At 42.3% G+C, this 21,562-nt stretch overlaps 3 protein-coding genes across 3 annotated transcripts; 1 reads left to right on the plus strand and 2 right to left on the minus strand.

Moving 5' to 3' along the window:
* Nucleotides 1–14,758: 14,758 nt before the first annotated feature.
* On the minus strand, nt 14,759–15,912 carry Art9 (Arginine methyltransferase 9). Its single transcript, XM_018001318.2, has 3 exons — nt 15,686–15,912; nt 15,405–15,634; nt 14,759–15,345 (listed from the first exon to the last, which is right to left on the minus strand). Exons 1-3 carry the CDS (start codon nt 15,788–15,790, stop codon nt 14,811–14,813), a joined length of 870 nt encoding a protein of 289 aa, XP_017856807.1. The 5' UTR covers nt 15,791–15,912; the 3' UTR covers nt 14,759–14,810.
* A 3,392-nt stretch (nt 15,913–19,304) lies between these two features.
* On the plus strand, nt 19,305–19,887 carry LOC108619959 (uncharacterized). Its single transcript, XM_089462182.1, is given in 3 exon segments — nt 19,305–19,328; nt 19,370–19,594; nt 19,596–19,887. Coding segments are annotated over 3 exon segments (357 nt in total). The 3' UTR covers nt 19,704–19,887.
* Nucleotides 19,888–20,530: 643 nt separating this feature from the next.
* On the minus strand, nt 20,531–21,162 carry LOC108609606 (hepatoma-derived growth factor). The gene has a single exon (XM_018001330.2). The coding sequence runs from the start codon at nt 21,027–21,029 to the stop codon at nt 20,616–20,618; it is 414 nt and encodes a 137-aa protein (XP_017856819.1). The 5' UTR covers nt 21,030–21,162; the 3' UTR covers nt 20,531–20,615.
* Between the last annotated feature and the right edge of the window lie 400 nt (nt 21,163–21,562).

The raw sequence follows: 21,562 nt of genomic DNA on the forward strand, positions 1-21,562 counted from the left end.
AATTATATTTGTATTGTACTTGTATTTTATTTAAATTATATGTTAATTATCTTTAAGGGTAATCATAACAACGTATTAAATTTGAGCAATATTTTAATGAATTCATTGATTGTGAGATTAGTAATTGTTGTTAATTATTTTATATTTTTATTTTATTTTTTGCTTTATTGCTTATGCTAGAATTTCGAGTGAGCTATGTATGTAAATCTGTGAGAGTTGTGCTGGTTGAGGTGTTTAATCTATTATTTGTATTATCATTACTAAATACATCAAAATAAATATTATTATATTAAATTATTATTATTATTATTATTATTATTATTATTATTATTATTATTATTATTATTATTATTATTATTATTATTATTATTATTATTATTATTATTATTATTATTATTATTATAAGTTAAAATTAAGCATTTAAATTAGAATTATCTACGAACGAAAAAATCGCGTATTTCCGCTATTTGTGTCAATCATTCATACATTTAAATTCAACGAAAACAATCACATTTAACTTTATTATATATATGTATGTATATTTTTATAGTATATAGTAAAAAACATATACATTTCCGCTCGACATGCCATACAAATGAGCAATAAAAATCTTTTATTTAATTATGCATTTTATGCGAAAATTAGCGCTAATTGCTGGCGAATTCAATAGGATTTCAGCTCTGGGCACGATCTCATCCTTGCATATTGGCTAAGAGCCAAAATCGATTCATTAGTCAAAAACTGTTTTGATTTGTGGCCATTTAGCTGGTTGCCCTCGGGCAAGCCATAAATTTGATATTGGAGTTCGTCTCGATCTGGCCATGGATCAGTCCGCTGGCAACCTGGCTTATGTGGATCAGGTTAATTAGTTACCCCAAGCTGCAGCTTCAGCTTCAGCTGGCAATCATCTGAGTCGAAGAAAAGAAACAAGAAACATTCAATTTGTGATCGCTTCGACAGCAAAAATATAGTTGGTCGTCAAAATGGATGGCTATAAGTTATTTTTGTGCGGTTCGTAAAAGATTTGTGATAATTGCTTAATTTAGTTAATCAACTTTACAATGGGAACTCATGCAATAAGCGCATAAATCACTTAATTAACTATGCCGATCCCTGCGACCTCTGCATCATCACAGATTCATAGAGCGTCATATAAATGTGATTAGCATTTGTCTGTGGCTACAATCACGGATCCGGCGACAGCCTCCCCCACGTCACATCAACAAGCTGCTAACTCACCCCAGCCCAACCCACTCCAGTCCACCCCACTCCACTCCACTCCACTCACATTTCACCCCAATTACCTTATCGGCAGCGCGGCACTTAATTTAGAATGTTTAACATGAATGCGCCGCAATGCCTGCCCAATGTTCCATCCATACCTGGGAAATCCACCCTGTTTGCTGCATATTTGTGGCTCATAGCGAACACCACCAAGCATTCCTACCACCATCATCAGCGCTGGCCGAGATTAACGGCTAAAGTCAGCGCCTCTGCCTCAGTTCTACCCCTGCCTCAGTCTCAGCCTCTGGCCTCCTCTGCCTCTGGCTTCGACTCCGTCCTGTAGTCCAACCTAGGCAATTTTTCGGTTGGCGTTTAAGTGTTCCCCAGGGTGAGATACATTTTCGTCGGTAACAACAACAACAACAGCAGCAGCATCAGCACCAACAACAACAACAATAGCAACGAGAACGACTTTACATCATTTTCATGGTCGCTTCCATTTTGTTGTTGCGGTTAGAGAGAGAGAGGGAGAGAGAGAGAGAGATGGCGCGAGCAAGCATGCCGTCTCTATGCTGCGCTCTGTCAAATATTAAATTACGCTTGTTAAATTGTCTTGTTAAAATCAACTCCGTAAAATAGACGCAATTTATCATATTTTAATGGGGTTCACTTCAGGAAAATTGCTGCTTATCGCCAAGTACTGGCTGAACAAGCTATCCGGGAATTGAGAACAGTGCGCTCGATGCTCAGCTCCCTCCTCGACCTCCTCGTCCGCTCATCTCTGCCACTCGAACTGTTAGATGTGGCTGATAATAATGTTGCTTGGGAACCTCTCTCTAACACATACACACACACACACAGCCCTGGCTGGTCGGCACCGCATGTCGATGAGCAATGAGTTGTTGATTCCATTTGTAATGGACTTTTATTTCATTCGCCCAACGCAGCTGTATAATTTTGGGGAGCTACTCGCCCGCCTGCTCGTCCACATCCACATCCACATCCACATCCACGTCCATGTCCATGTCGCTCCTCGTCTGCACCTAATAATTGAGCAATTGAGTTGCAACACGAAAAGCGTCTTAACATTTGAACCTAGCCACAGCTCCACTTGGTCCACTTGGACCACTTGGACCACTCTCCGCCTGATCCGAAATTCGGTTCTGGGTTGCAAAATTTCCGCAGGATATCAGCGCATGCTTATTATCACATTACGGCCATATAAATTATTCATAGACAGCACCAGCAGCGGCAGCAGCAGCAGCAGCGGCAGCAGCAGCAGCAGCGGCAGCGGGACAGGAAGAGCTTCGCTTATTGCAACTTTATGGCAGCACGATAAACGCCAGTTCCGCCCAAAAATTAGACGAATTATGAGTATGCGAACTGGCTGTGCAAAGATAGAGAGCTAAAACGATATAGTTAGGGTTAACGATGTGGCATACTTTCCCTACCCAGTGGCTCTCATTAAACAGAAAGTAAACTAACGCTAAAACCACATGCAAAGCAGCAAGATACAAAGGAAAAACTATGTTAAAAGACGCAAAATAGAAAGAGAAATTATACTATCTGGGATATTTATTGAGAAGCTGAATAGGGCTATAGTATGTGAGTAGACCAAACATCACAGTCTAAATATCATAGTCAAGGCAAAATAGTGTTTATATTGAGCTAAAGTGAATTGATTCTGCATTTTATTATACTTTTACTTTTTTATGTGCCTTAAATATATGACATAAAAATATACTTGATATAATAATTATGGGAATCCCAATAATCTGAGCATGGGACTTCTAAATAATCTAGTGGATTCCGATTTAAAGCTTGACTTAATTATTTTTAGAGTTAATTGTGATATCGTCATCGTGTATATATATTATATATGATTTACTATGTATATACATAGAAACTAACAAATTGGCAAATCAACAGCAGCTGCTTATTTTATTTATTTTTTCTTTTATTTCTTTTAATTTTAAGGTATGCCAACAGTGCTTTATTGAATTATTGCGCTTAATTTACTTGCAATATCTTTATCGCCAAATATACGAGGCAAATCGGCAGTTCAATAAGAATCACCCCCATTACCAATGGACTGGCTACGCCCCTGTATATTATAATATGTAAATCATTTGCGAATAATACTATAATTCCTCTTTATAACAAGATCTTACACTGATAAAATGCGTATTTGCAAGGACTGTCCCACATTTTAAATGATTGAGACCATAAATCTGAATAAAATAAAAAAATATATATTTTTTATCCTATTCGCTCATCATTCTATTCACATTTTGTTATATTTTTACAAGTCCTATTATTTTTACCATTTCATAGTATATATGTTTACCTTCCCTGCCTAAGCCTTGCATATTTATAGCTCTGCACATCCAGGACTGTGTTGACATCAATTTATTGGAACTAAAGAGTTTGCTTTGGTAGCTCCCATGTCAATCATTATTTGGCCATCAACATTTCCACACTCTGGCCAGACTCCAAAAAGAGAAAAAAACGCGCCAGACTTGGGCATATTTAAATGGCTCTTGGGGTATTCGCATATATAATTTGAAGACCTTCCACTTGAGGCACGCAAAGTCTAATTTGGCTGCTGAAATTTTATGCTTCTCGGTTCGATTTTGCATCTTTCGTCTTTTTGCTGTTTATTGACGACAAATTATAATTAATTGCATTGATCACGAGATGGAGCTCGAGCAGCCTGCAGACACATTTCAGCAGGCGCAATTTGTACCTGTACTGCAGGTGTGAATAGACCACGCCATGGCCGCAGGGCAGCCGGTTGCAGGATTCGGCTGGAGGCTGCCTGCCTGCCGAAAAGTGCAACAAACGCCAGAAAATGCCTTAAGACAAAAAAAAAAAAAAAAAAAGAGAAAAATGAAATGGCAAATATGCTGTATACAAAACATGCAACTGCCCAGCCCGTTGAGCTGGGGGCTGAGGATTGGGCACTGGGGAGCTGAGGCTGGGCGAGTGTGGACGACATGCCGGTCACAGCAGGACTCTTCGCAATTCAGAGTTTGGCCAGGCAAACGCTGCACAAAATTATTAACACGATTTAAAACACTTTTATGGCATCGCCCGCTGTGAATGAAGTTGTTATGCATTTTATCGCGAGATTTCGCTGAAACATTATACATAGTTGGTGGCGGTCGCATTCGAGGGGTCGGGGCGGGGGACAGGAGCCAGAACCCGTTTCTCTATGCATATGCACATTTGTATATAGCTGTCTGGCATGCAAATCCAAATGAAATTAACGCCCTGTCCGGCAGTTTTAGCAGCATTTATTTAGCCATTTCGCAGCCACGGCCAGGGCGTGCAAATCAATTTTGCCAATCGACTTTGTCTCTATACAGAGAAACACGCTTTGTAGTGAGAGAGGGGTAGAGGAAGGCTACCCTATTGACTTTTGTGAGTGCGGCTTGTTATGACTGGCGCATTTGACGCTTTAATTCCATAGAAATCGCACCCCGAGCTGCGAAACAATAAGGACGAGCACCAGCACAGGCTGGCAAACAGGATCATTTGGCAGGACAATGGCGAGGCATTCAATTCGAAAATTTGTTTTAATTGTTTAGCTATTATGCGAGTGTTTTTCTTTAGTTGGTTTTTTGTTGACGCGCCAAACAAAATGTGCGAAACCAAAGCCGTCAGCTCGCTTCCAGCGAACCAAACAAAGAGCTCAAGCACTTTGGATGAGCCGGCCACAATTTTCGTTCTTTTTCTCTTCTTTTATTTTCATTTTCGATTTTTCGTGTGAAATCAAAGCGAGGTACGAGAAAAAAAGGTGGCAATGGCAAGGCAATAATTGAGATATAGTCACCAGCAGGAGGAGCCGTGGACAAAGGGCCGCCTGCCAAAGCACGCGTGAATATTTGTTATAAATTTGTCAAGCGGCAGCCAGACAATGCAGGCCACTGCTCCTTAGCCACCGATGGCAGCTGCAGGAGTCGAGCCGAGACTCGAGAGCCGAGAGCCGAGAGCCGAGAACTGACAGAGATCCCAAACACGGATAGCACAGGAGGTAAGAAGTCATTGCATTTCCATTAATTAAAGCGAGTCAACTTTATTGGGCATAGAGCTGTGCTGGTTGCGTGCCACGCCCACAGTTGTCGCATTGTTGAGCCTTTGTTGGCCGCCATTGTTCGCCTAAGTGGACATCGTTTATTGCACTTTTGTTGGGCCTCCATTGAAAATTAGTTGCGCTATTCACTCACACACACACACACGCACGCACACACGGACAAATCGAACTGCAACTGCAACTGCGTCTGCGCAACTGCAGCGCTGTAAATTACCCAGCCGCTTATCCACTTCAGATGTTGATTGCACCCACACGCTCCATTGTCCATTGTCATGCCGGGCCATGCCTGCCATGCCATGTGTGCTCCCTCGCAATGTGCCCAGGATTGCCATCGCCTCTGCGTCTGCATTTGGCACATGCGTTCTGTCCCCTCGTTTAGCAGCTGTTGCCATCGTCGCATCGACCTCGCTCTGGTAGCGAAATTATGTTAAATGACTTCATTTATTATGTTTGCTTTTCCGTTTGCCAAAAATGAAAAAAAAAAAAGAAAAGACTCAACCGAGGGAGGCGACGAGTAATCCAATTGTAATACGATTCGGCTGCGGCATTCGTGTGATACTCTCGCAACATGTCACTTGAGGCTCGCGTGAGTCTCTGTGTGTAACTGTCTGATTAATTAACAAATTTATATACTTGCACCGCAGTTGATAAGCTGAATATACTACACAGCCGACTGCTGTGCTAAGCAGAGGTAAACCAGTTTTGAGCCAACATGGAAAGTGAATAGAGCTCCCATTTAATTCTTTCCCTAAACGGAATGTTTAATGAGACCTGTTGCAAGGAGCAACAATACATATATGAACTGATCTGAAAATAGTCATTTCATTTATAAATTCAAATTGTAATCAGTAGTGGGGTATTGGACAGAACAAGTTGAAAGTATGTATAGACATTATATTATATTCAGAATATATTAGTATATATTATTATATTAGTATAATTTATGCTGATTCAAGACTATTTTCCATATTGGGGTCTTCAACGTAAGTTGATTTCAATGTTGTACTGTTGTACTATTTCATAATTTTAAACATTACCTATGATACATTATAAGAGCTATCATAGGGTGACACACCAAAGAGAAAAAATTTCTAATAATTTCTAATATTCTAAAATTTCTAATAATTTCTATAGAATATTTACATTTTTAAATTGCCTTGCCATGACTCAATAGTCTAATCATCAATGAATTATCAAATTAAATTATATGAAACGAGCGTTTCCTTATATTCAATTCAATTCATATATTATGATATTCTTATAGTCACTCTTATAAGCTTATATTCATTGGATACTCTGGTATTCTAAAAGTCTTATATTCTTAAATTCTTCCATTCTTTTACTTTTATAGTCTTGTAGTCTAATATCCTTTTTTATGAAATTGTTATAATCTTCAGTTACTATATCCTTATATCCTTATTTTATTATGTATAATCTTTTATGCTTATAATCTTAGGCTTTTTTATTCGTATAATCAAACTTTACCCAATGGAACACAACGATCAATTTATAATTGCCATAACCCCTAATACCAGACCTTGGATTTCTTTGCATTGAGCATCGGGCACGTTATCTGCAATATCATTAAGCGCGAATGCGCCAATTTCCTTACAATGTTTCAGCAACGGAACGCACCTGGCGGCCAGGCCGAAAACAACTGGCGTGTCTTCGAGCAAATCCCCGCCAGATCGCCGTGGCTCATTTCCCCATTGGCAGCGGCGGGCAACAAGTTACCAAGTTACAAGTTGTCAGGCCATTAAGCTGATTGAGTTGAGTTTTCGAGCACATTTCCCCATTACAAGTTGATCAGTTTTTGTTCAGACTGTGGCACTTGGGGCACCAAGGGGACGAGGAGCGAGCGCCGCATCGCTTTAATTTTACTGCTTGTTTGCTTTCACACTCTTATTACAACAACAACAACAACAGCAGCTGAAGCAGGAGTAGCAGCGGCAGCAGCAGAAGAGCGAACGGCAGATCAAGATCCAGATCGAGTGCCTGCTCCACTTTTGAGTGCAGCCCTAGCAATCGCCTCTACCTCACTCACTCACTCTCTCTCTCCATCTCTCACTCTCACACACTCTTTTCTTCCTCTTTCTGTCTACCTGTTGCGACAGCTTCCAGCTCCGACCTCGACTCCAACTCCGCTTTCCCCCAAACGCATTTCCCGTTCGCAATTTTCACTCGCTGCCCGTCTGATTATTATATTGTACGCACATGTTCCGCCATTATGGAGTTATTATGATCAATAAGACAACTTAAATGCTGCAATTAAGTGGGACCAGCGTTTTTTGTATATATATTTTTTTTGTTGATCGTTTTTGTTTTCGTATTTTTTGTTGTTGCCTTTTGGTCTGCTTCTTCTTTCTGATCGCGTCCCAAATTTGAGAGTTTGCTGCGCCAATGGCAACGGCAACATATTTTTTCCTTTGCTGCGCGTAATTGGCGCTTAATTCTCCTGCGGGATCATTTAATTTTACGAGCCCGGCCAATTGATTATAATGGACGCCATCAGACTTTTACAACATGCTAAATGCGCGCGTAAACAGCGCGACCAGGTAGAGCAGACGAGGGGGGGGGGGGGGGCAGGCAGCAGGCAGGAGGCAGTAGACTGAAGCTTGAGGCAGGATCGGTGGCAGACAGAGTGAGAGGGAGAGACACAGAGAAGCCTTGGACCACAGATCGTCTCTCTGTCAATCAGCCAGACCAGATTGAAGATCAAGATGCGTCCAGCCTCTGGACAGCAACTGGAGCAGGAGAGCAGCAGAGCAGGAGCCCAGCAAGCGCTCAGCGTTTGTGTTGAGTGGCCGTCGCCATTAGGCAAATTCAGCGATCGATTGTGGTCTTGCGGCAGCAACGCGGATGCGTCGCGAACGCTGCGCGGCTGCTGCCACCAATTTGAGTTTTATCGACGGCAGCAATTTGCAGTTACTTGTGAACTACCTGAGAAGCCGTTGCCAAACCTGGCCAGAGCCACGATCTTCACAGAGGCAGAGCCAGAGCCAGACACGCATTTGCAGTGCCAGACTTGGTCTCGAGTCCTGGTTCCCGTTGCAATGCGCGGCCTCCGTATTAATAACCACAAAAAATAACGATCGATTGCGGTTATTAGAGGCAATTTGGAAAAACAAGATTTTGGTCTGGGCTGCGTTTTGAATTTTTTGATAAATTGCACCAAATTTATTGGTTAATTAAATGTTATTGCACTCGCGCCTAAGTGGTTAATGATAGGCATGAGCGTCCATCGGAAATCTTAACCGATGCACTACAACAACAGCAGCAGCAACAACAACAATGACAAGCGATAAAGCCATGACCATCGCTAGCCGTTTGGCTCGTTGGCTCTAAGATGGCAACGAATTTGATTTTAATTGACAAACACGTCAAACGAGTTGCAAACAAATTGGCCCACTCGATCCTCGATCCTCGATCGTTGAGCGCTGATCGCTGATCGCCGATCGCTGATCGCCGATCGCTGATTGTCGACGATCGTCGCTACAACTTTATCATCTCAACACACACAGACACACAGTGATACACATCTTCGACAGATCGGGAATATCTGGCGCTATGGGCGGCATCCTAGCTCCATTAGCCAGCCGAGTGACGGCCTCAAGCTGCGCCCGCGCTGCATCTAAGTGTTACCGAATGGGCCAGAAGCTGTTGCCAACTGCCAGCTGCTGTCCTCCCTCTCCCTCTATGCACATATCTCCCTCTCTCACTCACACTTCTTGACTGCCTTAATGACACTTAAATGATCGCCGTGTCTGTCCGCTGAGGGGTTGCATCGTTGCATTTGCAAAACTGGCCAAGCGAGCTGACAATCGAGAGCAGACAGAGCCTAGTTCAATTTCAAAGTGCTGCACACTTCAGTTTTTGTCGGCTTGTCGCCGCTTGACCGCTGCTCGTCCCATTGCTGGGGTGTCAAAGGCAACCTTTTGACATTTATACCCAATGACAATGGCCACTCATTTATTAAGCAAACAATGCGAACCCAATTGCCATTCCCAATGCCATTGCCAGTTCCAATGCCAGCCGCTAGCCCGAGGACTCTTAACAAGTTCTTCAACAACGGCAGCAACAGCAACAGCAGCTGAGCAGCAGCAGTCGAGCATATTCAATAGGATCTCTTGAGGTATTTAAATATAGTTTAGCCTAGAAGTGTGAAATTTGTGGCAGTACTTTGTCTGACAATTGAGAGATAAACAGAATTTCAGGTATGTTCAAGTGTTATGCATAAGAGATTAACAAGAGTAACTCCTAGATTAACAACTCTAGCTCAATAAATTTTAATAAATAATAATAATAAGGGTTTCTTGTACAAAAGAAGAATTGTTTATTAAAAATTATTATTATTTTTATTTTTAATATTTTATATTGTTATTAAAACTTTGTAGGATTTCTTTAGCAATTTAATATTATTTTCATTCGCATTTACAATATTTTTATTTTAATATATATTTTATTATTAGTTTTTTATTTATTTACTTTTTTTGTTAATTTAATTTCTAACTAACTTTTTATATTTTCTTAAGAAAGTTTCTTATTTATTATTATTTTTTATTTTGAGCTTTTTTAATTAAATTTTCAGCAAGTTAGTGTGATTATTATTATTATTATTATTATTATTATTATTTTTTTTTTTTTTTTTTTTTTGCTTTAAACTTTATCAAGATTTCTTAAAAGTGATCATTTTTATTTAATTTTGTTTTAATATTTTGTTATTTTTTTATATATATTAAAAATTTGTATAATATCTTTAGCAAGTTTTCTGCCTTACTTAGTTTATGTGTTCTGCCATCAGCTGCAAGCAGAAATGATCAAAAATGATAGAGTAATCAATATTTTATATATTGAAAAAGTAACATTTTTACAACATTAAAAAAAATACTTAGAATTAATATTTAGTATATGCAGAAGGTATATTATTTACAATATTTACAAAAATCAATATTTACAAATCAAGGGTTCTTATAGGAACATCGAATATAGAAAAACTTGCGAAGAATTATTATTGAGAATAAGTGCTTACATAGATACATAAATGTTAAGTATTATGCATTTGCTCACGTCTGGCCAAAAGACCTGTTTCTCGTGGCGATCATTTGGGATCGTGTCGGTAAATACATTACACAAATTAGGCCCGAACCCGAATTATAACTGCAAGCAGGCGAAGCTTTCCCTTATTGAAGTCCATGAAAACTTATTGACAGGCCGACGCAATTACAATTACCCAAAGAGCTGGCCGAGCCCGTTGGCGAGCACGCACCGAGAAGCTGGACGAAGAGGCAATTCAGATTTGTTGTTTCTCTTGGGTTTGGGTAGCTCATTAAACTGCATTTAACGAGTGAGGCAACGTGCTGGCAATTGCCAGTTGCCGGTTGGTAATTGACAATGACTTCGATTTATGAACGCTAAAGTGAAGCTCAGCAAAAAAACAAAAATATAAGGGTGGCCCACGAAGCACAAACTGGGCTAATGAAAGCGTTAATTCAGCCTGACTGAAGCGATGGCAGAGATATGAATATCAGAGTCCACATATGTACATACATATGTATGTGAGCCTGGTTTGAGATGTGGATGTGAATGTGGATATCGAGGACTGTCTGCTATTTGTTTTAAATCATTTGGCCAAATGCCAGGCATATTTCATGCTCGAATATGGTGCATACGCCTCCATGTGCCACGTAACTCACGGCCAGTGCCAAGTTTCGTTTCGTTTCGTTTTGGGGCCATGTCTGCTGCGCGAGGAATTTGAATTTGAACGCCAGACATTTGGGCGTTGCACGGTTGTAAATTCATTTGTTAAACGATGCGCTCATAAAATTTGCGCCCTTTTTACGGTGCTGGCAGACGGGCGGCTCTCGGCTCTCGGCACTCGGCTCTTGGCCGCGACCTCGATCTCCACTGGACTCTGCGCTCTGTGCTCTGTGCTCTGTGCTCTGCAGCTTAGGAGCTTGAGAGCTTGCCAGCAATTGCCCAGGACACCAAGGGGCGTGTCTCGCAATCGACTCTCAAGTCCAACTCTGTCAGCTCTTGGCAGTGCCATTCGCTCTGGCCATTCTGCCCAACCTCCGCTCCTCCAACCCGGAGGCACTGAAAGTTCAACAGCAGCGCGATTTATTTGCCAGCCGCAGACGGCGCCAGCTGAGCCCCTTTAGTCCGGTAGGGGCTTACGCTTACCACAAAAACTCAACGCTAATTATATGTTTTGCACTCTCAAACACACACACATACTCATGCATGTATATATACATCAAATGCAAATTGTGCTGAGCTAAAAGAAATTTCAGCTAATTTGCCAAGCATTTAAATACAAACAGCGCTTAGCCGTGCATGTGGTTGCCCCATAAGGTTGATGTTGTTCTTACGGTTGCTGTTGCTGTTAATCCACATTCACTGACCGATCGCAGCTGCCTCACATCCACATCTACATCCACATCCAAAGCAACAGCAACAGCATCTGAGCGTGTTAATTCGACATGTTTTTCGCCAAAAACCATTTAGGGCCAAGTATTTGCACTGCGTGCGGCTGCTGCTGCTGCTGCTGCTGCATCCTTATGTGAAGCTTATGTGGATTTCATGGAATAAAAACGCGCGTAAAAAACGTCAAATTGCAACACCTCGAGGGCAAAAACAGCGCACAGCTAAAGCCACAGTCAGAGCCTCAGTCAGAGCTAAGCTCAAGCCGAATGTCCAGAACCAGAACAGAGGCAGCAGCAGCAGCAGGAGCAGCAGGCAGGGTCCGTCTGCAGGCAGAGCTGAACTGACTGGACAGTCCATAAGTCAGGGGCAGTGCACGTTTCTCTTGCCCTGCGCCTGGCCCTGTCTGCCCTCATAATAATTGCGTATCTGGCAGATGCAATTTATCCGTGAATTTGTTTTTAATTTTCAACACATTCGCTAATTTGATTTTTAACTTCGTTTCGAACACTGCCTCGGTCTCAATCACAGGCAGCCCGTCCAAATTGCTACACCTAATCGTGGACGTGGATGCTGCTGGGATGCTGCGCTGCCACATTGCGATGCTGTTCGCCTGTGAACGGCGTCCAACACCCGCTTTCATTTATAATTTTCTGCAACTCACTTTGACCAGAGCTGAGCTCTGCAGTGCACGGCCATTGCAGCCAGTTCCCAAGTGCCCAGCCGAGCCGCTCCGAGTCTGGCTGAGCCTCAGCCTGAGCCTGAGCTTTGTATCTTTTTTAGCTCTCGGCCAAGTTGGCATTGGCTGGCTGCACGGGGCGCTGCTTGTTAGTCGCGTAATTTATGTTCCAGCAGATACTCGTTGGCGTTGGCTTGAACCATTTCGCCGTCGTGCCTCAGCGCCTGTCTCTGTCCCTGTTCCCCGTTCCCCACTCCCCGTCCGCCTGTCCAGCGTCTGTGTCCCTTTTGGTGTCTTTGCTTATTTTCTTATCCGTTCTTATCCAGGGGCCGCGTTGTTTGCGCAGGCGCAACCCAAACAAATCGATTTTCAACGCAATGCGACGTCCCTCGTTACCCATTCCCGCTCCCGATGCAGTTGCCATTCTTCATGCCTGGCTGTCTGACTGGGCTGGCCGGGCAGGCTGGCTCTCGGTCTCGGCCTGTGCAAATGCACAGTGAGCGTGAAAGGATTAGCGATTATTAGTGGCAAAGACAAAACTGTGGCATATGCGAAATTGGGCAACTCCACTTAAAAGCCAGCTAAATTTTCAGTACTAGATCTAATCTAATATGATCTGATCTGATCAGCTTCTATGTGCACTTTATCTCTATGTGGAGTATTATTTCGCTTAGCCACAAAGCATCTCCATCACTCGGTATTCGCAGTGGCCAACTGGCTAAGCTACCAGCCAACTATAATCCACACCTTGGCTTTATTGCCAATAATTTTTAGCATCGGCCGCAAGAACACGAACCGGAAACATAACAAATCATAAATTAAACCCTCGTTAAGCGAACTTATTGCACTTGCGGCCCATGCCGGGCGTCTCGCCCATGCGCCAGAGCCATGGAACCGGACCAACTCCAGGCCGACCAGGCCAACTCGGCCCTGGCAGCATTTGCCGCTTTTTTTTATGCCTTATGCCTTTCAATGCGTTGCTGTGAGTTTTATTTTATGTTACTACTTGTTTAAATTATATTGCGCTATTAAGCGAATTTAATGAAAACGCTGCAAGGCGAGCGTGCGAAAGGCTGAAACCCAAAAGCATAAGAAAGACAGAGAGAGGGAGAGGGAGAGTGGCGGCTCACCTGTGCTAGAATGAGACGGGCGTTTTATGGCGGACAGGGTAGGTGTAAAATAAAATAAAATTTCAGCAAATCAAGCTGCTGAACGAGGGCTGGGGAGGGGGCGGTCAATTGTTTAACCAAAACGAAGAGAAGAAGAAGGAGAAGAAAAAGAAAAGGGAGCTCTAGAGTGGAATTCGGTGAGTGGCACGGATCAGTGAGACCCGCTGCATGCCCCATGCGGAATGCCGCATACCGCACAAATTGCGCTTAATCCATTGGCATTTCATTATTAAGCAATTTTCTGGGCTCGCCGCGAAAATCAAAAACTTTTGCTGGCCAATTTAAATTTTTATGCAATTTGTACAAAAATGCTGTTACTTTTGTGCAAAAGCAGCATAATTATTTCCGAGAACAGGCTCTGCCAAAAAATAAATAAAATAAAAATAAGAAGAGAAGAGAAGAGACAAAAACCAAAACATGTCAACCAAAATCATTGCAGACGACACATTATCCTCACGGCGAAATGATGCTAATCCATCACAGACCCACGTCCCGCAAAATGTCACTTAAGCATGCGAGCTGAGGGCTGAGAGCTGAGCGCTGAGAGCGGTCAGTGAATCGATTCTCCAAGGGATATCATTTAAAAGGCGAATTTGTGTTCGCGGCGAGCCGGACAAGCTGATATCCCATTGTACTCTGCCTTGTATGGAGCGTTAACCAAGTGCGATCGACGATCAGTTATGAGATTTGAACAAAAGAACTTAACTGTAAACGAGGGCACAGATCAGACAGAGCGAACAGAGTAAACGAAGCGAGCCCAGATAAGAGGCTGGAGCCCTAGCACGACGCAAAGTCTGGCAAAACGTGAACGCTGATCGCTGAATACTGAATCGATCTCGTACTCGATCGGTGAATTATGCGCGACATCATTTTAAATCGTTGTAGCGACGTCAAAGCTAAACACCGATCAGGTCAGCAAAAACAAAATCGCAATGCCCATTGTCTGCTGAGTTGGCAGTCGTCGGGCTACCGCCCTAATTGATGCAGCACGGCCATAAATTGTGATCTGGCTCAACGATCGTTGAGCGGAGCATCGCTGCTCGTTCCGACTTCACCCAGATCGACGTGTTGGCCTTTAATGCGAACTGCCCAAAGAACGCCCAAATATTGCCATGAATACATCAGACATCAGACAACAGACATCGGGACATCGGGCATCAGACATCAGTCTCAGGATTCGCCCCAGCATTTACCCTTTATTAAGTACAATGTTTTACTTGCTTTACTTGACTGCCCATATGCCCAGAGAGAACTCGACGCCGCGCGGTGCAAAGTAGCCAAGGATCACGTCCAGCCGTCCAAACAGAAGCTGTTGTTCCTTGATCACCAGGGGGTCGTCCTTCAGAAATAGGATTGTTTGCATCATGTACGTCCTGGGCGCGTTTGGCGCAATCGAGAACAGCTTCTGCAGCTGGCCCTTGGCATTTCTAGCGGATATGTCAAAGTAGAGCACGCACCCAGACATCTTTCCACTTTGCTTGGACTTCATTTTGATCTCGGCTCTCTGGCATTCAATGTCATCTTGAATCGAACTGAGGTCCACAGATAGCACCAGGCACTTCTCTGTCATCAACGATTTCTGATTCACATAGTCGTCCCACAATAGCACGTTTTTCTCAACGGCCAGCTCTCGATCTAGGGATATGCCCTGTATATAAAGATTGGCCGCACTGGGAAAGATTAGGCCATTCTTCACCAGCCACTTATCACGCGCGTATAGCACCTGGCAGAATAGGGAGTCCGCAAATAGGGCATGCCTTCAATAGATAATAACTGAAACAACTGTAATTGATATCTATAAGACAAGAATTCCTACCCCATCCACTCGGAGACTATTATATCCACTTTCCTCAGTCCACAGGGCAATACGACCTGGGTAATGCAGCCAGTCAGCGGCTCAAAAACCTCCGCCTTCTCTCCATTCTCCAAGACTTTCGAAATACCTTTGGCACTTTGCATGTTGCCAATGGCAAAGACCTTCACAGCACCGGCCTCAACAGCCAAGATGCTCAGCAGGCCACTACGACAGCCCACATCCAGCACAATCTGAGGAAATTTTTTATGAGAACTGTTTTCTCTCAAAAGACTTTAAAAGACCTTATCCTTGAATAGCATTTGATTCTGCTGGAAAAACTGGTTGTAGACATTGGACACGAGCACATCCGATAGCATGGCTTCTTGAATATTCCAAGAGTCCTCCATTGTCCTCTGCAGAAGTTCTATTTATTACTAGAGTATTACGACTTAACAGCAAACATAATTTTAATTCGTAAGCAACACAGGGTGATTCATCAAATTGCTAGAGTTGGGAGTAAAACAAAATATGCGCTACTTGTCACGAGCTATCGGTACACACACAAGCTCGTAAATAATAAATAATAAATTTTATAGATGTAATAAATAAAAGTAACACTAAGTAATAAATATTAAAATTAAAAATATAATATATAAAAATAAAAATTAAATATTATATATTCTTTCATATTGAAATAAAATATAATTGATATTATGAATAATATAGAATGAAAATAGATGTAGGAATGAATATTTAGACTTAATCTATAAATCTTCAAAAACATTCCCCAAGCAATTTGTAGTAATAAATACACATGTATTTATTAAGTGCTACATCCCCAAGGAACATGCATCCAAATAACATCTTATCAGTTTCCCAGGATATTGGAGCTGACAACAATTAGTTATGAGCCAGTGAATGGCTTTGATAACGCGCGATCTTGAGCTGTTTTATCAGCAGCACTTGTTCCCAGATGTTCCACACACTCACCGACTATCTAACAAGCCCTTTATTTATGAAAGACCTGACAAATGCCAGCAATTCGATACCCAAAAAACTGGAACAAGACTAAGGATAACAATGTACAAATTGAAATGTTCTGGGCTGTCCGCTCGGCAGGCTGCTTCAATGGCTTTGCCATTGTTTTGAAGTTGGTTAATGTGCGCCACAGGGTGTGCATAGGTGTTTGGTGTTGACCAATATCAAAGATTGGATCGGTCTAGGGCTCATTTGGGTCGCCTTTGTCTGCGCTAGATACTCCCCAATATATTATAATAATGTCCAATATTGTTGTGCATATTAATATCATGGTCTTATAAAGCGATTTTATGGCATTTTAAAAACGGCCATTAACAAGATACATACCATGCACAAACACAAAGAGAGCTGACACCAAACTACCAGGGAGAGAGAAAAGAAAGAGAGAGAGACAGATACAAACAAGCTGAATGTCCAAAATTATAAATAGAGTTATAAGCGCATAGAAGGCGTTCATTGTGGACACCAAGGCGATGGCTTTCACAATTTTTGTATGGGTCTATCAATTAATTGGTGGATCAGACGCGACAGTCACGTTAACAGTTTCACTCGACTCAACTGAACTTTGAAAATCCATCTAGCTATCTATCATGTCAAGACTTGCCGAAGCCCAGGCCCAGACCCAGACCCAGACCTAAACCCGAAATGCCGAATGCGTGCCGAAATGAATTTGTTAAGAATGCTGTTAACATTCACAAATTTTATGTCCACTTTCTAAGACGGCTGTTTTTGGATGCCTCGGGCCATAATTCGATTGCCATTTTACGAGCTGTTTTATGTTAGTTATTAGAGATATTTCAACGCATTTTATAGCACTCAGCCATAATATATGCATTTGTTTATACGACCATGCTATTGAGTGTTCAACACGCAAATGATTGCTGTTAACTATTCAGGTATTGCCCATTATAGTTGTTCTGAATTAATACGATCCGAAGTCATGTGAATACCGTTAACAGCTAAGAGAAACATCCGTAGCTACCATGAGGTCGACACACTAAAATTTTACAAATTATATTATTAAATTATTATTATTTTATAAATAAAAACTGAACAGAAATAAAGAAATGAATATACATAATTGAGTAATATTTTATTATTTTACTGTTTTAATCCCTTTTATGAGTTGAGTTTTGAGTGCGATCATAAAAAGTTTTCGATTATGCCGCCCATATACCAAAGTGTTAAACAATAGCTCCGCCTAAACTGTAATATTTATGGTCTAAATTTAATGACTCCCAAAAACCACTTTCACTGTCAGTCCAAAATATAAAATAATAAAAAATAAATAAAAACAAAAATATACAAACATGAATTGCGCAAGTTTGGCCGCAATATTCAAAGTTCAGGCAAGCAAGATTCATTTAATAATTCCGGATATTTCTCTGAGTGTATCATAAAAATTCTCCGTATGCTATCGACACAAATAAATGAGTTCATTAATCAATTTTGTCACAAAGTAACCATAAAAAAGAGCACCTCAGATGTCAATATATGAGCATAATAAAGTGAATATCATTTTTAATGTTGCAAACTTTTATGTTAATTTGCCATTTGGGGCATAACTTAATTAGCCGAGGGGACGGGGGCGCGACGCACGGCCTAAAAAGTTGTTCGGCTTTTGGCACAAATCAATTAATGTTTACAGCCAGCAAAGTATCCAACGGAATGGGAATGGGACAAAGACTGTGTCCCATTGTTGATGCCACCCACTGTGCGCACGAGTGCAAATAAAAATCGTAGACGCTTTGCATATTGAATTCGTTATTTCTCGTTGGTGTGGCATGTTTTTGATGGCAAGCCTTTGCTTGACCAAACATCCAATTATGAATGATGACATCGAATCGTGTCGTTTTCACCTGCTGACCCATAGAAATTTACGACTTAACTGCAATGTGGCCCGACGTGGAATCGATTGCGTCTGTGACACATTACATGACAGTTATGAATTGTAACAAGCGAACAATGGGCACTCAGGGGAGGGTAGATCCCCATTCATTTCCAATAGGGGTTGGCTTCCTGTAACCGCTAATAATCGCATGTGTGTATGGCCGTCAAAAAGGCGCAAAATTAAGTTCCTGATTGACCTATCAAATTTGTTGTAGTTTATTATGCTGCGAGTGGTTACACTGTACAACAAAACAGGGGATTGGCTGGAAATTAGCTGATGGCAAATGTTTTCAGTATGCAAACAGTGTTGCATAGTGCGCCATAAAATAGGGATGTGTAATATTTTGAATTTACCTATCGTTGACTACCAATAGTCGCTTATTAAAGACTATCGATTAATCTTAATTATACTATTTATTTATTTGGTCATTAAATGTATTTTAAATTTTATTTATGGCTATTTTTTATTGTTATGCTGCCCAGTGTTCAATTCACTATAGAATTAATATTTCGAATCCACCCAACTTTATCCAATTAGTTATCGTGTTTGTTTTCCCCCGAGTCTGCATTCTGCGATCTCTAATCCAGGCAAATTTAATTGCCAAAATTTGATAAATGTTCGAGGACCAAATGAACCTGCAAACACTTGGGAATTTTAATTAAAATGCTATTGTTTTGCTATCATTTATCGAGCCACCCAATTATGCGATAAAACAAATATACATACACATTCACATGTACATTTGTGTATGTATGCACAGGCTTCCGTTTGCATGTATTGTATGTACATACATACATATACATATGTATAAATTCTTATATTCGCACAAATTAGCTGTCCATGTTGGTACGATTGGAAAACGTCTGATAAATTAGCAAATTTTAATTTGATTTCCTAAGCAAATTTCCGCCAAGAGGCTTTTGGCATCTGGGCCGTTTCGTTTGGTTTTCCGTGGTCGCCGTGCGGCTGCAACGAATAAACAAAGTAAATTTATGGCCTCGGGCTGTAAGGCACACGTGTGCGACATGCCCACACATTGACACCTTTTGGTGGCCAGATCTGGCTGCCCCTGGCCCCTGGACCCTGGCAGCGCTTTCCTGCTCCACGTCCGCCGCACCGTGGTCAGCCACCTGCCATCCAGTTTTCTACAGTTGCAGGTCCCTTGGCGCGCTTTGTTTTTGTTTATGCTGGGCAGGCACAAGCTGACAATGCTCCATCATGTCCAGCGTACGTGCGGCCAAACAAATTACAGGGGCACTGCGTCACCTGCAGGAATTTCCAAGTCTACATTGTCAAATGCCATCAAAAGTTGTTGGACATGTCGTAACATTAATTTGACATTTTACTGCCCTGGACGTGGGCCAAGGGATCGTGCGAATGAAAATCCATAGCCAAAAAACAAAAAAAAAATACCGAAAGGAGAGTGGAACGAATTATGCGTAAATAGTCAACTCCTTAAGAAATCTGTCCAGGCATCGTCATGCCCCCAGGCGCCCGACCGCAACGACACAGGACAGCTGTCAAGGATGCTGCAGACTGCGAAACATATCGCAGGCAGATGATGCAAGCTGTTGGACGCACTAAAAGCTCCACAGCATAGCTGTTGTTGCTGCCAAATCTCGTTGCAGAGCTAGTGAATCTGATTTGCGGTCAACTGCAACAGCAGTTGCAGCCACAGCATCCGCCTTGTTAACCCAAATATATATCTGGCGAAGCTGCCACCACAGATGCTGGCAATGTAACAACTGCGCAGCGATTAATTTGCTGCGGTTCAGATAATTTGTTAATATTAAACACAAGGAACACAGCAGCAACTGCTGCCCCTCGCCCTTAAATTCAGCACGGATCTGGCTGCTTGATGGCCAGCGCACTTTTTACGATAGCCATTAAGCTAAACTATGCCCGCTCTGCAGGCTGAAGCCCCTGTCCACAGGGTGACTCGGACTCTGCTGATGGCGCACAATTTAATGCGTTGCCATTTGGGCGGGAATCGAAACGTGTATCAGACGCTTTTTGATTAACTGTGCAGCGCACACACACACACACAGATTCTCTTTGTTTGCGTCACGCAGCGGCCATTACGGGCGCAAACACGCCCACGCGATAAACGCAACAGCCCCGAAATCCTTAATTGCCACGTGACGCCGGATCGCCACAAAATTGCCACGAAGCTGCTGCAATTACCGAAAAAAGAACAGAAAACAAAAGAACACAAAAATAAACTGAAAACATGTCCATCTGTATGTATTTGATAAATTCCATTTCAACTTTGTGCAAACTTAAAACAGCGTAATTCAGGCGCTCTAGTCCGAGTCGCCGGTTATATGTGTGAAGGGCACAATCGCATCGTCCGTCTTCTTCTTCCTGGACCTGGTGGATGCGGTGGCCTGATTGCGGGCGCTCTCCACCTTCGCCTTGAAGTAGCCGTCATCCTCACGTGGCCGCGCCAGCGACTTCTCTGCATGCTCCATGGCCTCCCGAAATCCGCCGTATTGCTTCTGCTTCAGCTGGCCAAAGCGCACTTTGTTCGCCTCGAAGTCGAACAGCTGCGAGCCGCGCACCCTGGCGACGTTGCAAGTGCCGTAGAAATACACCTGGTAGATGTTGCCGTCCTCCTGCAGCACACGCGCCGGCCAGGCGCGAAAGCCACGCACCTTGGCGAACACAAAGTCGCCCACTTTGATCTGCTTCGGCTCCTTTGTCTTCTTGCGACCCATTTCAGTGCGAATCAATTGTGGCGTGGGGCAGAAGCACGTGAACTTGCGCGTTGCATAAATCTAATTGCGTATCGCCGGCTTCTGCTTCTGCTTCTGCGTAGGCGTTGCCAGACAGCTGACTCGCATGCACTGAGGCATTTTTAAGCTTTTTTCTCATCTGCTCTGGATTTTTTAAGATCCGACTGCGGCAAAAATTCGAAAAGAGTGGCAAGCTTTCAGAATTGAAATGGCTATTTTTCAGGCTTTTTTTCAAAATTTTTTTTAATTTCTGTATGTTTACAATTAATAGAAAAAAATTACAATTAAATATAATCGAGCACAAAGAAAGTTTAACAAATTTACAAATGCTTATTTACTATGCATTTATTACATACAACGATTTAGCCTTTTTTGCTTGCCTTTCGAGCCAGATCTGGCCTTCTGTATGCTGGAAAACATGGCAGCACTGCTCGCATGCTTTCGGCCAGTGTTGGTAAGCGCACGCCAGCTCGAAATTTGTATGCCAACCGAAATTTGGGTCAAGCCGAGTTAAT

This window comes from Drosophila arizonae, chromosome 2 (genome assembly GCF_054131065.1).
Source record: "Drosophila arizonae isolate 15081-1271.41 chromosome 2, UAZ_ARI_1.0, whole genome shotgun sequence".
Lineage (NCBI taxonomy): Eukaryota > Metazoa > Arthropoda > Insecta > Diptera > Drosophilidae > Drosophila > Drosophila arizonae.